This window comes from Mytilus californianus, unplaced genomic scaffold (assembly GCF_021869535.1).
Source record: "Mytilus californianus isolate M0D057914Y unplaced genomic scaffold, xbMytCali1.0.p SCAF_5, whole genome shotgun sequence".
Lineage (NCBI taxonomy): Eukaryota > Metazoa > Mollusca > Bivalvia > Mytilida > Mytilidae > Mytilus > Mytilus californianus.
The window spans coordinates 41746746-41763106 of NW_026262701.1; the positions used below are offsets into that span (position 1 = coordinate 41746746).

At 33.1% G+C, this 16361-nt stretch overlaps 1 protein-coding gene across 1 annotated transcript; it reads left to right on the forward strand.

Moving 5' to 3' along the window:
* The first annotated feature begins 9604 nt into the window (after positions 1–9604).
* Positions 9605–16361, forward strand: LOC127702209 (biogenesis of lysosome-related organelles complex 1 subunit 4-like). Its single transcript, XM_052206321.1, has 5 exons — positions 9605–9763; positions 10792–10863; positions 13148–13249; positions 14130–14249; positions 16163–16361. Exons 1-5 carry the CDS (start codon positions 9629–9631, stop codon positions 16295–16297), a joined length of 564 nt encoding a protein of 187 aa, XP_052062281.1. The 5' UTR covers positions 9605–9628; the 3' UTR covers positions 16298–16361.

Genomic DNA, 16361 nt, shown 5'->3' on the forward strand with positions numbered 1-16361 from the left:
AATGTGATATTATTGCAGAAAAGCATTTAGAATAGACTACATGAATGTTTTAAAGCACATAATTTAATTTAATAATTGACTGTCAGAAGTAAATTAAAATTCCCACTAAATCCAAATTGAAACTGAATTAAATATTCTTTAAAAAAAACCAGACAAAAATGTTGGGATACATGGAAACTATAGTTAATTGTGTCTACCTTAATTCATGTATACTGCAGTTTAAATGTCCTGTTCAATTTAACATTTATACAATATCTTTCCTATGTCAAAACACACTTAAGTTGAATATCAAACACTGACCAGTATTTCAAATAACAAAAAAAAACTCATAAAGTTGAAGAGAGACAAAAAACTGAAGATTGACCAACATTTAAGCCCACCAAAAACGGGGGGTACTCGTAGGTGCTCCAGAAGGGTAAGCAGCTCTTGCTCCACATGACGCCTGTCTTATAAGCTTTTAAACCATTTAAAGAGGAATGTTTTGGAATAAGGAAAACACTTGAATCAATATGACGAACAGAGTTGTGTTTTACTCTAATACCTTGCTATTAATATATACTATTATAGATTTAGGAAATGTAACTATGATTAACCAGATTTTCGAAAGAAAAATCGGATATTGATTTGGGGATGTACGGCAGGCAGGTGGGCAGCTGCCAAACAGTGTCCGTGGCAGGTTTCATCTTACATTGACCTCATTTTCATGGTTCATTGTTTAATGTGAAGTTTTTGTGCTTTGGTCAGTTTCTCAAATACTTTAAGCAAAAGGTCAACTATATTTGGTGTATGAAAAAATTGTAAGGTATACATGTCTGTCTGGCAGGGTTCATCTTAATTTGACCTTTCCATTTGCAAAGGTAGTCTGTACTTAGAATAAGGCATTATACAACAGCGGATTGGTAACTGAATGGTCTTCCCCAAAGACATTACCAAATTCATTACTGAATGTGAAATATTGAAATTTGTTCAGGACAAAGTATAGACAAGACCAGAGGCTTATATTATATAGTATTATTACCTTACAAGACATTATATATGGAAACCATACAGACAACGAAAAACAGAATAGCTTTAAATGAAACACAGAAAATATAAAGCTGACGAAGCACAATTATACCGAATTGTTTTATAGTGGTTGTCTAAATATCATTAGCTCAACTTTTAACCAGATATATTTTATACAGACACATTATATTCGAAATTTTGGTAGAGCATGTACCATTGTCCTTGACCTCATTTTCATGCTTTAACAACTACTTTAATAAAAAAAAATTGTCTCATGAATTTCTTTTTTGTTAAAAGTAACATGATAAATCTACTTGGTACATACGATCCTTCCAATTCCACATGTTCATCAGACAGGAAATTTCTTTTTTTTTTATCAGTTACCAAGGTTAGTTTTCCTGATTGGGTCCAATTCTCAGATACTATAGACAATCGGTACACTAAATTTGTTGTAAGTGATGATTGTAAGGTGCAGGTTTAATATGACCTTGACCTCATTTTCATGGTTCATTGGTCGATGTTAAGTTGTGGTGGTTTGGCATGTTTCTCATATACAATTATCAATAATTAAGTCACCTATATTGGTGTATGGAATGATTGTGATGTGTACATGTCTGTCGGGTTAGTTTCATCTGACCCTGACTTTGTTGTCTCGTTTATGAGAGAACGTTAAGCTTTACCAGTTATGGTATGGTCCGTTTCGCGGATAATACAAGCAATATTCTATGTATGAAATGATTGTAAGATGAAAGAGTCGTTTCACGGAGAATACAAGCAATATTTTATGTATGAAATGATTGTAAGATGAATTAGTCCGATTGGCAGGGTTCATCTGACCTTGACCTCTTTTTCATTGTTCATTGGTTTATTGTTATGTGTCTCAGCTACTACAAGCAAACGGTCAACTTTATTGGAGAATGGAATGATTATATGTTGTTCATGTCCGTTTAGCTAGATGCATATGACTTTGGCCTCAATTTCATGGACCATTGGTCAACTTTTAAGGTTTCGTGGTTATATTTGTTTCTCAGATACTACAAGCAATACGTTATCTTTGTTTTTCATGTATGGAATAATTGGTGCTCTTGTCCGTCATGAAGGGTTCATCGGACCTTGACCTCATATTCATAGTTCATTGCATGGTCAATGTTAAGTTTTCGCGGTTACATCTGTTACTATAGGGTGTTTATGTCCGGCCCGTCTTTCAAGGTTCATATGATCTTTTTATTGATACCATACTATTATGGCAAACAACTTTAATATACAAAATTGAGATTTTAATCCAATTTGCACATCAGTTCAAAATCTGACAGGTTCAGATTTTGTTATCGAGTTTTTAAGTTTTCAGGTTTGTATTTTTTAAAATGTGCACTTTAACTTCTCAAACTATTTTATCTCGTGTGCATCCACTCTTTAAACTTTGTTATAGATTTGATGAGCTAAAGAAAAAGAATAGAAGATAAATTCAGTTTTTATAGTTTTGAATTTCTTGTACATTTTATAAGTACCACTCCACCTAATAATTATGCAAGCAGTGAATCATGGGTGGTTTTGTTCGTAATACAAAGTTATATTAGAAAAACTACACATAAATTCTACTTAAACATATGGTCATGGAGATATAAATTATATAGAATGCACTATAAAAAGACTGAAAAGGGAAATACATGCAATTCCATAATCTGCAATATATGTCATTAAAAATATCAAGTCATTTTTTTTTCATGATCAGGTAGTATTGGAATTATTCGTATCTATTTCATAACGAATAGTACCTAGTATATAGTTATAATTAGTAAAATATCAAAATTTAAAAAGTGTAGCAATGCTTTTTCTCGGGCCAATCACATTTTTTAATAAATTGCGTGATTGAAATTTCGAATAATATAGCTGATATTATTTTCTGGTGGTTTTCCCTTTTTTTAACCTAGTCCTATCCTATCAAAGACAGTTTATATTCCACCGCTAACACCTTGCAATACGTTTGAAAAATAATCGATCGCCAATGCATGAAAATCGATTATGACATGCATGATTTAGGTTATAAATGCGTCTTCTTAATATTTATTCTCCTTTATTTTCTAGGGAAATCATTGCAATATTGAGCCTCCTAAGTCTCCAGTTGAAAAGCTATCTCGTTGGTCTCGTAGTAGCGTTCTCGCCTCATATGCGGGAGGTCAAGAAGTAAGCCAAATATAAAACTAGGAAGATGCGGTATGATTTCCAATGAGACAACTCTCCACCAGAGTCCAAATGACGTACCGTACGGCCTTCAATACGGAGCAAAAACAATACCACATAGTAAGCTATAAAATGCCAAACGTAAAACAGTTCAAACAAGAAAAACTAACGACCTGATTTACGTACAAAACAATAAACGAAAAACAAATGTGATATACAGCAACAAACGAATACAGGTTCCCGACTTTGGACAGACACATTCAGAATGTGGCGGGGTTAAACATGTATGCTGGCGCAAAATCCTCCAATTAACCTGGGTCAAAGAATTGTTTTTCATCTATAGTCACGTGGCATTTAGGAGTAAGAGAAAGATCCTACCCGGAGTCCAAATACTGTATGTTCATATTCATATCACTCACTCACTCACCGACCGACCGACCGACCGACCGACCGACCGACTGACTGACTGACTGACTGACTTATTTACTTGCTTACTGCCCTGGAAGCCCTGGAAGCCATTTGGGATAAATAGCTCCACTGCCTTGTGGATGACTCAGGAAAAGTCAAAGGCTATACGGAAATAAGGGAAGGAACATCCTGACAGAAAAACACGACTCGACGTAAGAGGTTGAGCTGAGGTCTAACAACCATAACTTGTAAACTAGTTACAGAAACAGTTATTCATATCATATCAACATGTTATTGTCCAGATATACATGTTATATTTGCCACTGGAAGAAGAATGATCATGATAAAAATAATATTGATAATAATGATGATAATCATGAATAAGATTGGCAATGATGTCGATGATAATAGAATAATACTGATCCCAAAAGAACAAAAAGAGAAAAATTCCATGTGAATTTACTAAATTCTCAAGATAGTTTTTATGCCCACACTACCGGGTAAATAAAAACACCCTTTTAAAACTTTAAAAGGATTTATTTGATTTTTAAACAATCTTTTTATGTTGAGTTAAAGTGCCTACCACTCAACCGGATAAACAAAACACCCTTTTAGAACGTTTATCAAAAAGATTTATTTGATTTTAAACAATTTTTATATGTTGAGTTAAAGTGCCTCTAACCTAGCTGCATTCGATCTGTTAATTTTTCTTTTGATCATTCAAATGAAACAATCTTCCGCATTCATTGTGTAGGTTGGGTACTCTTTAACACAACTATTCCGAATATATATAAAGAGCGCACTTTTATGCTGATTGTTTAAAAAATCAAACATGATATATATAATAATAACATATTTATGTAGAGAAAATGCACCTTAACACTTGAAAAGTTAGACATGTTTGGTAAAAAGTGTTATCTTATTTTTTTTTATAAATTCTTGCATGCTACTGCATGAAGATCTGCATATGAATATTGTTAAATTATATATGTTACTTTTACACTTTCAGCGATAAAAGCCAATTAAAAATCCCGCAGATAGAAGCAAACAAACGATAAATGTAAACTGATTTGTTCTTTGAAAAAAAATCTTATTCTTAAAAGAATTGAACATTGTAGTAATATCTTGTAAAATTGTCTTTATCGATACTAACATTGATTTTTCTTTCAATAATATAGTACATAACTAAACATATATTGATATCCAATCATTATAAACAGCTGCATCCTGTCGATTATTACCTTTTTTGGCATTGCACAAGGTCATGCTTTTTAGCTCACCTGGCCCAAAGGGCCAAAGGTGCTTTTCTCATCACTTGGCGTCCGTCGTCCGTCGTCCGTCGTCGTCCGTCGTCGTCGTCCGTTAACTTTTACAAAAATCTTCCCCTCTGAAACTACTAGGCCAAATTTAACCAAACTTGGCCACAATCATCATTAGGGTATCTAGTTTAAAAAATGTGTCCGATGACCCCGCCTGCCAACCAAGATGGCCGCCATGGCTAAAAATAGAACATAGGGGTAAAATGCAGTTTTTGGCTTATATCTCTGAAACCAAAGCATTTAGAGCAAATCTGACGCGAGTAAAATTGTTTATCAGGTCAAGATCTATCTGCCCTGAAATTTTCAGATGAATCGGACAACCCGTTGTTGGGTTGCTGCCCCTGAATTGGTAATTTTAAGGAAATTTTGCCGTTTTTGGTTATTATCTTGAATATTATTATAGATAGAGATAAACTGTAAACAGCAATAATGTTCAGCAAAGTAAGATCTACAAATGAGTCAACTTGACCAAAATGGTCAGTTGACCCCTTAAGGCGTTATTGCCCTTTATAGTCAATTTTTAACCATTTTTCGTAAATTTTTGTAATCTTTTACAAAAATCTTCTCCTCTGAAACTGCTGAGACAAACTTAACCAAACTTGTCCACAATCATCATTAGGGTATCTAGTTTAAAAAATGTGTCCGATGACCCCGCCCGCGAACCAAGATGGCCGACATGGCTAAAAAATAGTACATAGGGTAAAATGCAGTTTTTGGCTCATATCTCTGAAACCAAAGCATTTAGAGCAAATCTGATGCGGATAAAATTGTTAATTAGGTCAAGATCTATCTGCCCTGAAATTTTCAGACCAATCAGGCAACACGTTGTTGGGTTGCTGCCCCTGAATTGGTAATTTTAAGAAAATTTTGCAGCTTTTGGTTATTATCTTGAATATTATTATAGATAGAGATAAACTGTAAACAGCAATAATGTACAGCAAAGTTAGATCTACAAATAAGGCAACATGACCAAAATTGTCAGTTGACCCCTTAAGGAGTTATTGCCCTTTATAGTCAATTTTTTACAATTTTCATAAATTTTGTAAATTTTTGTAAATTTTTACAAAGTATTTTCTACTGTAACTACCGGGCCAAGTTCATTATAGATAAAGATAATAGTAAGGAGCAAGAATGTTCAGTAAAGTAAGATCTACGAACACATCACCATCACCAAAACACAATTTTGTCATGAATCCATCTGTGTCCTTTGTTTAATATGCACATAGACCAAGGTGAGCGACACAGGCTCTTTAGAGCCTCTAGTTTCAGATTACTTATAACGTCTTCACACAAAATCCGTTTGAAGTATATAGATTGGTATATTTTGTCTAAGAATGTATGGTCTATCTATTAGTTGAGCTTGGGCTTTGAACTAGCTTTCGGTAACTGCGAGTAGTCTTTAATTGCTTGGTTCTTTAATTTGTTTATCACTTGTCAGTTGTTTTGTTTGCGTTGGTTTACTCTTTGAATTGATAACATTTTCTTTCCATTTCCAAGGATGTTTTAGTATATCTTGCTATACGGTATGGGGTCGTTCCTTATCGAAAGCCCTATGGCGACCTGTACTTGTTTGCCGTGATCCTTGTCCTTATCTCTACATCTCCTTATTTTTATATGTATAGAATCCACGAGCATAGAGTAAACTGATGTTAAAATTTGTTATTTCTACTTTTCAAAACCCTGTTATACGATTATTTTAAAATGATATGTTAATGCCACTGAAATTTCAATTTTACAGGGGTTACAAGTGCTCGTGATATTGTCAAGACTTCTTTTCAAATTCGAATTTATAAACATAAAGTTGTCTTCCATATATGGAGAATGTTGTCATCCCCAAAGTCACCGTTTTTGTGTGTGTTACGCATATTAAACTACATGATAAAGTTATTAAAAGTTCACTTAGAAACCCAATATATACCCCCAATGTCTTATACAGAGGGAAAATCTGGGTAATCATGTGACTGTCTAGTTATATATATATTTTTTTTGTTCAGTCATTAATGAAAGTGAAACAGTGAAATAACAATTCGCTTTTAGCAGTCAGTTTGTATCAATTTTGTCAAAATAAATTAAGAAACATGACTGATGAATTACTCACTTGCAAGTGAATAATTCGACCCCATTGACTTCGTATCCATGTGACCTTCAATTTAACCCCTTAGCTAAAGAGTGGGTTCCGCATAAACTAGGCGAGTTCATCTATTAAAAGGAAAAGAATGCCAACATTGAAAGTAATACAAGGGTAAACCATTTGGTTGACTGCATGATTCAATCCAAAAAAACTCATTCTTATACAGGTAAAAACGATGATTAACATATTCTTTTAAGATATAATATGAAATCAAACAGACCTAGAAAAATCCAATTGCACGTGTTCGCTATATATTTATCTCTATATTTATGTTTATATTGGATTATATGACCGTCGGCAGTCTTCAGACGTCACCCCAATGGTTAAGTAGATGGCTTCTAGACTAAAATACACACGAAATGCTGTTGCATATCATCGAGTCAATGCATCGTAAATTGTTTATTTTAGACCTTTTTATAAATTGGATATATATGTTTTAATATGTTATAAATCAAATGAGAATTTGAATCAAATCGGTGAACATGAATTTGACAGCTAATGCCCCTTTAATGCTACTGAATACCAAGATTTCACACTTGAAGCATCCCCACAGACAAAGTTTAGTGGTCCATCTGCCAAATGGCATCTGTTGTGAGCACCGAAATCATCGTTTGTTTGTTATGTTATATCAGCAATCAATTTGAAACCGCGCTTCAGAGATACATTGCAACTACCTGCGCTTGGGGCGAAATAAATCAGATTTTGATTCTAAACAAAATATCCTTCTAGTCCTTAAATAGATTGTTCAAAGTCCTTCAAAAACAATACTTTTCGCTTTTCGTCAAATTATTTTCCATAAAAAAACTGATTATTTTGTTTGGTTTTTTTCTATGTTTTTTTTCTATTTGGTTTCGGTTTGCAATTACGTCATAATTCAAATAAAAAATTCTCGAATTCAGTACATTTTATATAAAGACTGAAAAAGAAGAAAATTCTTGGAAAGACTGTATATATATAGATAGTGATTTGTTCCTAAGGTCATAACTACAATCCCGTTCCCTTTTCACGAATGTGACCTACCGAATTAGACTATTTACCGGGTTTGTACTAAAATGAGCAACACGACGGGTTCCACATGTTGAGCAGGATCTGCTTACCCTTCCGGAGCACCTGAGACCACCCCTAGTTTTTGGTGGGGTTCGTGTTGCTAAGTCTTTAGTTTTCAATGTTGTGTTTTGTATACTATTGTTTGTCTTTTTGTCTTTTTCTTTTTAGCCATGGCGTTGTCAGTTTATTTTCGATTCATGAGTTTGAATGTCCCTCTGGTATCTTTCGCCCCTCTTCTTTAAAAGGTAGCCTTGCTAAATAGTTTCATTTAGGTCGACTGTGTAAAATTGACCAGATCTGAAGTATTTTTCTTTTTTGTGAATTTCTTAACAGGAAACGATTTACCTCCGGTCAAAGGCGAGGAGCAATACTAGTCGAGCAGGATCTACTTACCTTTCCGGGGCACCCCAGTCTCCCCCTTGGTTTTGGTTGGGTTTCAACTTGCCGCATACTTAATTTATAACTTTCTAAGTGTTTTGTAGACTGTCGTTCATCTTTTTTTCGTTTGGTGGTGTACGTCTGTCCTTCTCTGACTTTGTTTATATTTCAATCTTTTATAATACTCATTTTTTTTTTATAATACTCATCGCGAGTCTGCAATTTTTACCCTTAAAGGTAGAACTTATGGGGGCTTTTAACGACCTTGACTGGCTATAAAGCCCTCGCACGGTCGGTTAAGGTAGAACTTACTTATGGGGTGTTTTAACTACCTTGACTGGCTATTAAGCCCTCGCACAGTCGGTTAAGGTAATACGGGAGTCTACCGCCATCTTGAATTGTAATAGTAATCAAGGACGTATGTTAGTTATACGTCCTTGAAGTATTAGTAATGAAAAGCAGTCGGTCAAGATTTTAAAGGAAATGTGCAAAATTTGAGAGACCAATTTGATTAATTTATGAGACTATTCATCTACTGAAGAAAAGTATTTGTTTTATCATATTTTTACGACTGCTTTTTTCATCAAATACACTCGGAATATTTTTTGTCTTATTCAGTATTTTACAACTTTGCCATATGAGGGGAGATAGAAGATAAATCAAATAATGTAACTACATTGTAATATGATCTTATATGATCTGTATCTGTATAAATACGTTGTGGATACCAATACTGGCTTTAATGCAACGGTAATAAAAAGAAATTAATGTGTTAATTATGAAGTTGCCAATTTTGCCAAGTAGCAACTGAGACATATATACACATATACATGTTGTGTATATATGTCTCCGGTAGCAATAGAACGTATCCCGTGACCCCAATTATTTATTTTTATTTCTGAAAGCACATATTTTATGTCATACTGTATAATTTTATAAAGAACAGTCAGTAAAAGTTTAAAGACTAATCATAAGATTTTTCACTTATAATTCAGGTGATATTTTGAAAATGTTCTACGTGGCTCTTGAATTGTCATAATTATAACAAGAAAAACAATCCACAAGACGCTTGACTAACCTGAAAACCTAAAATGAACACTACACAGTGATAAACGAAACGATGTTACCCAATGTTGAAATGCACACTTTATTGTCATAAATGAAAATGGAAGTAGAAAATGTTGAAAAGCTGAATCCAGAAGAAACAGAAGAAAACAATGATCCTAGTTCGAAAGTTGTGGCAGACCTTGCTATTGAATACTCACAATACATGAAAATTGATACGGAAGCCGAGGTAGTTTATGTGCAATCTATTTTCATACGAACATAAGATTAAAACTTGATCAAAGTTCACCCTTCACTGCCACTGGTTTTGTTATAAAAGTAATAAATCAGTATAAATGACTATATATCATGTATCAAAATACAGCTTTTTGCTACGAATTTATTTCATACAGATATGAATAAAAGGAGATTATGTGGTGTATAGGTCAATGAGACAGCAACCAAACTATACACAAGTAATCAAAAGACATATCTGATCATATCTAGGTTCAAAACACCCATAAAGACATTAAAATGTGCACAAGATTTAGTTATCTTGTTTTGTGACCTCTACTGACGCAATTATTAATGTCACAATACCCAATTTGCACCCATTTTGTAAAACAGCAGTGGAAATCTTTAAAAGTTTTCCTATAGACTAACAATTTGTATTTTCCTAATTTGCAATTATCATGATTATGCACTTCTTTCAGCATAGCTAAACATATTTAGATAAACACAAAACAGTCACATTATATATCAACAGATGAAGTATGTAGTGAAAAAGTCAAATCTATGGACACGTCACATGCAACATCCACAAAAAGTCAACTTTTTAAAAAATGAGCGATTAAAATATGTCACGGCCATCTTTTTTTTACAAAATGAATAGTAAGCAAGGATAATTGTTAAATTGTCCTAAAAATGTGGAGAAATGAAACAAAACATCAGTTATTTGATTTTACGGTTGTGAAGTTAAGCATGGAATTATTAACTTTAGGTACTCCTCAATGCAGAATCTTGGGATTGTGTAGGTTGGTTCAAACCCATTTTTTTATGATTCAGTATGGATCCAAATTAGATTTTGTGGAACTTTATAGTAAATAAGCATACATCTACAAAATAAACACAGAATTGAAACTGTGGTTGTTTTACAATTATTAAAAGAATGTACAATAATTTCTGTCCGACTAATGGAAACATCCAGTTACTTAATTGCAAAATCTTTGATGTATAAGTAGAATTGAATTTTAATTATTTACAACCTTCTCATTTCAGTATGGAAAATTTTTCACAACTGTAGAAGAGATGCTGACAAAGTTGGAAGAATTTGGTCAACTGGTTGAATTGGTAATTTTGACCTAAACATAAGTTTAAATACTAGTATGAGGGTGTGGATGGGGTTTATACAGAATAGAGAATGATAGGCAATTACTTCAGAAAAATGGGCCAAAAATTGATAAAGAATAGAGACCCAAATAATCTGACAAAGGTTTACCCACTTTTATTGAAGAAAATCTTCTTCTGGTACCTTATACTATAAAATGATCTAGTTTTGCTGAGATTACATTTCTTGATTTCATGGGACAAACCTGTTCATGAGGTTTTATTTTTTGTGTTTTTCTTGTCCCTGATTCTGATATTCCATAAAGATCGTACTTAGGCAAGGAGATACATTAGGGATGTTATCCTTATAGAGAAAATAATCTGTGTAAATCACCTGTGAAAATTTCCCTTGTTACAGTAATCCTTTTAGAATCTTTCCTTGATTTACAGGGATTCTTTGTTTTGTGATAAAAAATGATTTCTGATATTATTTTGAAATGAAGTTCAATCAATTATACACTTGAATGTCATTGAATGTTTTAAAAGACTCCTTAGAAAAATATAACTTTTTTTAGAGGTAAAAAGTTGCATATTGAGGAAATTTGAAAAAAATAGAAATTATCTGCTGACTGTGCTTTAAAAACGATTACGGACACAAGCACAGGTTCAATAGAAACAGACAAAAGGAACTTAAATAAGAAGCAAATTGGGGGTAAATGTCAATGAGACATCAACCCAACAACACTAAGAACCCAAAGATGAATTAGAGGTCAACATATGGTCTTCGAAAATAGACAGGTTTCTGTTCAATATGTCAAGTTTTACTATATCACTGGATGTCTAGAAATGTATTGAGTAAATTTAGCAGAGAGTAAATTAGTAGATCTGATCAAGATAGGAACTTCTGTTCATTGTCACCCAACCTCTTATTTGAAATATATAATATTACAGATAAAATTGTTCAAGTTCTGAGCATTTCATGGATTAAGAATTTCTTAGCACTATTTAACTGAATACATGCAGGTCACAATGTCATACTCTCAGCATCATGATATCATAAGACAGTAAAAGAAAAGAGTAGGATGAATTATCAGTGTCCTCTAAATGCTTACATGAAGTGACTTCTTTGAAACGTCAAACTTTATGCAGAAAAATTAGTTTCTATATAAATAATCACTGAAAAACAATTAAACATTCAGAATCTATTGGACTAAGGGTAATTTTATTGTTCGTACCCCAAAATGAGGGGCCTGATGGGTTATTTTCTTTCTTCGTGATCGGCGCATTTTGGCTATCGTGATCCGTTTTTCTACAGATTTTTTTTTTTTTATATTTTCGTGATCCGTGATCATGGAAATTTATTTTCTATGAATCGTGATTGACAAAAAAATCAACTCTTGAATCGTGATGAGACCCCCCCATCAGGCCCCTCCAAAATGTAAATCATAATGTGACATCATTTGTTGAATTTCTATTGTAAAGGAAGTTGTAAGCCAATCACAATGTTTCTGTATGCTTTTGAAAACATTACCAGGATGCAATTTTTCTGTCATGCATTTAAAATTCCAAACATGACCAATAGCTACCTATTGAGTCAAGACATATATATGTATGTTCACTGAATGGGACAGAAGTATATATATTATATAAGATCTATTTTGTTACATCTTGTGATCCGTTTATTTGGCAGTCGCCCATGGCAGTCAGCAGGGTTTAAGAACATCAGTTGTTCAACCTGCTAGTCAAATGCGTTTTGTTAAAATATACTTTTTCACTCATTTGGTCTTTTGGAAAATGTTGTTTGTGCTGTATTTAGACCCCTCTACTAAGAAATTTGTTTTGCAAGCACACGTATAAAATTTGCGGATTTTATCCAACGCAATCATAGGTTTGAACGTTGTTTTCAATTTAGACTTGTTTATATACATGTACATGTATATATATATATATATGGTAAAGAAACAAAAAAACGAACTCCAAGGAAAATTCAAATCGGAAAGTCCCTAATCAAAAGGCAAAATCCAAAGCTCAAACACATCAAACGAATAGAAAACAACTGTCATATTCCTGACTTGGTACAGGCATTTCCTTATTTAGAAAATGGTGGATTAAACCTGGTTTTATAGCTAGCCAAACCTCTCACTTGCATGATAGTGGCATAAAATTCCATTATATTGACAACAATGTGTGAACAAAACAATCAGACATAATAGGTAAAAATGTCAAAATTATATATAAGCTCAGTGTTTACAGTTACTTTCTTAATAAAAACTTATTACCATGTGTGATAACTTTTATTGTATTGCAGGTTAGAAGTGACACAGCTATTTGTATGAATGATGCCATGCCATTAATACAAAACAAATGTAATGAAATGCAGAGTGTTTTTGATAAAATTGACAAACTAGAGGTAATATTTTCTTAGAGAGCAAGTCACAAAAAAACTGTATAAAAGTATCATATTTTGGTTTGTGAAAAACAGGAGACGCAATAGTATAATTATACTTTCTGTAGAAACAGTTGTTTCTGTTGATAACTTTTGTTCTGATTGACCAAACATCTTGTATATTTCAATTCATAGCCTTTCCATACTTTTGATGTCCAGCTTTTTGAAAGTGGTTTCCAAATTCAGGTTTAAGTTCAATCACCATACCAATTTATTATTATGTTCTGAAGATTAAAGAAGCAGTTTGAACCCAAAGTCAAAGTTTGAAAATTGAATAACAAAGAAAAGAGGTAATTGTGGAGGGGGCTGCTCTTATCAATCTGACCCACACTATACAGAGGTCTGGAAAACAGATGAATTTAATTCGGTTTCACATTGATTCTCATTATAAACCTTCATGAGACAACCACAAGAACACTTTCCTCTTTTCAAGAGTTATTTCCCTTTACCCAGAAATAATCCTTATTATCTCAGGTTCTGAATGATGAATATTTTCCAAATGTTTTTTTTTTCAATGAAATTTCTAGCATTATGTGGATGCATTATTATTTGTGAGATATCAATTTTCATGGATTTCATTGGTACAGGTGAACCTCGAATTTCAATATTCAATGAAGTGAAAATTTTCTATAGGTTTGTATGCAGACTTTTGTTTAACTACAAAATCAAAACTCCATGAAAATACAACAAATTTTCCCTACCCACAAAAATTGTTACCTATGACAATAAATGAATTCACAATCACCAGTATACATTTAGATCTGCCTTGCTTTATCATAATCTAGGGCTGTGTGTCAATGTCTATAAATATCTCTACAAAATGCTTAACCATCTCATTTCACAGAAATTTGTACTGTTAGTGAAGGACAATGTATCTATAATGGAAACTGAACTGGTGAAGGCTGAAGATCAGATGGGATCATTTAGTGGTCTGAAGAAAATGTTATCGTCATTTGTTAGTCCCGTAAGTAGCTCAAAATCAAATGACCTTTTTATAATAATATTGACTTGACATTATAATGATATAAGGATGAGACTTCAAAACAGAGCTATTAGAGAAATCAAGAAGGAATATTGAATAATAATTGCCATATTGCACAATCAGGAGTTGAAATAATAGTTCGCATGCATATGGAGTTATTTAGGTCTTGTAATTCAATAATGTATCAGTGAAGTTTTGGGGCTTATTTTGACCAAATTGAACCCAACTGACCGGTAATAGCCAATTATTAATCAATATTCCTTCCTGATAATGTTTGAAACCAAAAAAAACATACTTTAGTTTTTGTCTCGCCTTGACGGAGTCAAAAAGCGAGACATAGTTATGCTGTTTCCGGCGGCGGCGGCGGCGTCAACAATGTATTAGTTTGTGATTAGGTCTAGTTCATGGTGAACCACTAGTGGTAGGTCAATGATATTTGGTATGCAGTTGTATTAGCATTGGCACATCTCATTACCATGGAGATTATTTGGCCCAGCCCCTTCAGTCAAGGTCTATTGACTTTGAAACTTTTCATAGTTTACATGTATCAGTTAGTGATTAGGTCAATTTATGGGGAACCACTAGTGGTAGGTCAATGATATTTGGTATGCAGTTGTATAGGCATTGGCATATCTCATTTCCATGGCGATTATTTGGCTCCGCCCCCTTAGTCATGGTCTATAGACTTTCAAAATTCTGCTAAGTTAACATGTATTAGGTTGTGATTAGGTCAGTTCAAGGGGAACCATTAGTGGTAGGCCAATGTTAATTGGTGTTCAGTTGTACAAGCATTAGCACATCTCATTTCCATGAAGAATATTTGGCCACGCCCCCTCAGTCATGGTCTATTTACTTTGAAACTTTTGCTTAGTTTACATGTATTAGTTTGTGATTAGATCAGTTTAAGATGAACTGCTAATATTAAGTCAATGATATTTGGTATGCAAATTTATTGGCATTTGCAAGTATCGTTTCCATGGAGATTATATAGCCCTACCCCTGATCATGGTTCATTAACTTTGAAACTTTTACATAGTTTACAAGTTAATGTTTGTGTTTAGGTTTGTTTAAAGGGAACGACTTATAATAAGTCAATGGTATTTGGTATGCAGTTGTATTAGCATTGGCACATCTCATTTCCATGGAGATTTTTTAGCCATGTACCTTCAGTCATGGTTCATCGACTTTGAATATTTGCATAACTTACATGTTAAAGTATTGCTATTTTAATTTCAACATTTGCATTATCTAAATTACAAAAAGGAGAGACATATCTCTGTGATAACAGTTTATTTTTTTTTAATCAAGGTTTAAGAAATTTGTATATATGAATAAAAGGAAGTTTGGTTTCATGTCATTTATACAGCACCCCTTTGATGCAAATAATAAAAAGACCTGTTCAAATCCCATAGATATCACAGGAAAAACCATTAAAAAAATTAAATGGACAGGAACACAAAAATAATTATAAATGAAAAAGAGAATGAAAATTTATTGAACTTTAGTCTAATGCTAGATCTTACATAAAACATTCTGTAGGAAATTCTTAGGAATTGTCCTTTGTGAAGGATGCAGATAGTCATCAATCAAAGACAGAAGTCATTCAGAATTGAACCAACATGGCAATGACCCTGTTTGACACAGCTACATTTGTGAAAATTACAACTAGTCCTTCTGAGGAAAAAAAAAATGTTATTTTATGCAGCTTTGAATTGTAGTCTGGACCTTGACAATTAAAGCCTTTAAATATCTGACTGTCCTGTACATTAAAATCCTAATTTTATGCCTGCCAAAGATAGCAGAGTGCATTTTGTTTTCTGCTCTGCAAGTAGGGCAGCATGTGTCCTATAGACACATATTCATGTGCTTTGACTGTTTTCTTTTTTTATTTTCAGAAAAGAACGCAGACTAAAGTAACAAAGCAAGCAGATTATGAAGTGCCAAACATATTTAAAACTGAAGATTACCTGCAAACTAAACATTCCACAGACATTAAAGAAGAACCAAATAAAGACAGTGAACAAAAGTGAATGATGCCGTTGATAATTTATTGATTTGTGCAATATTTTGTATTTATTAAAGCTGTATAACTAG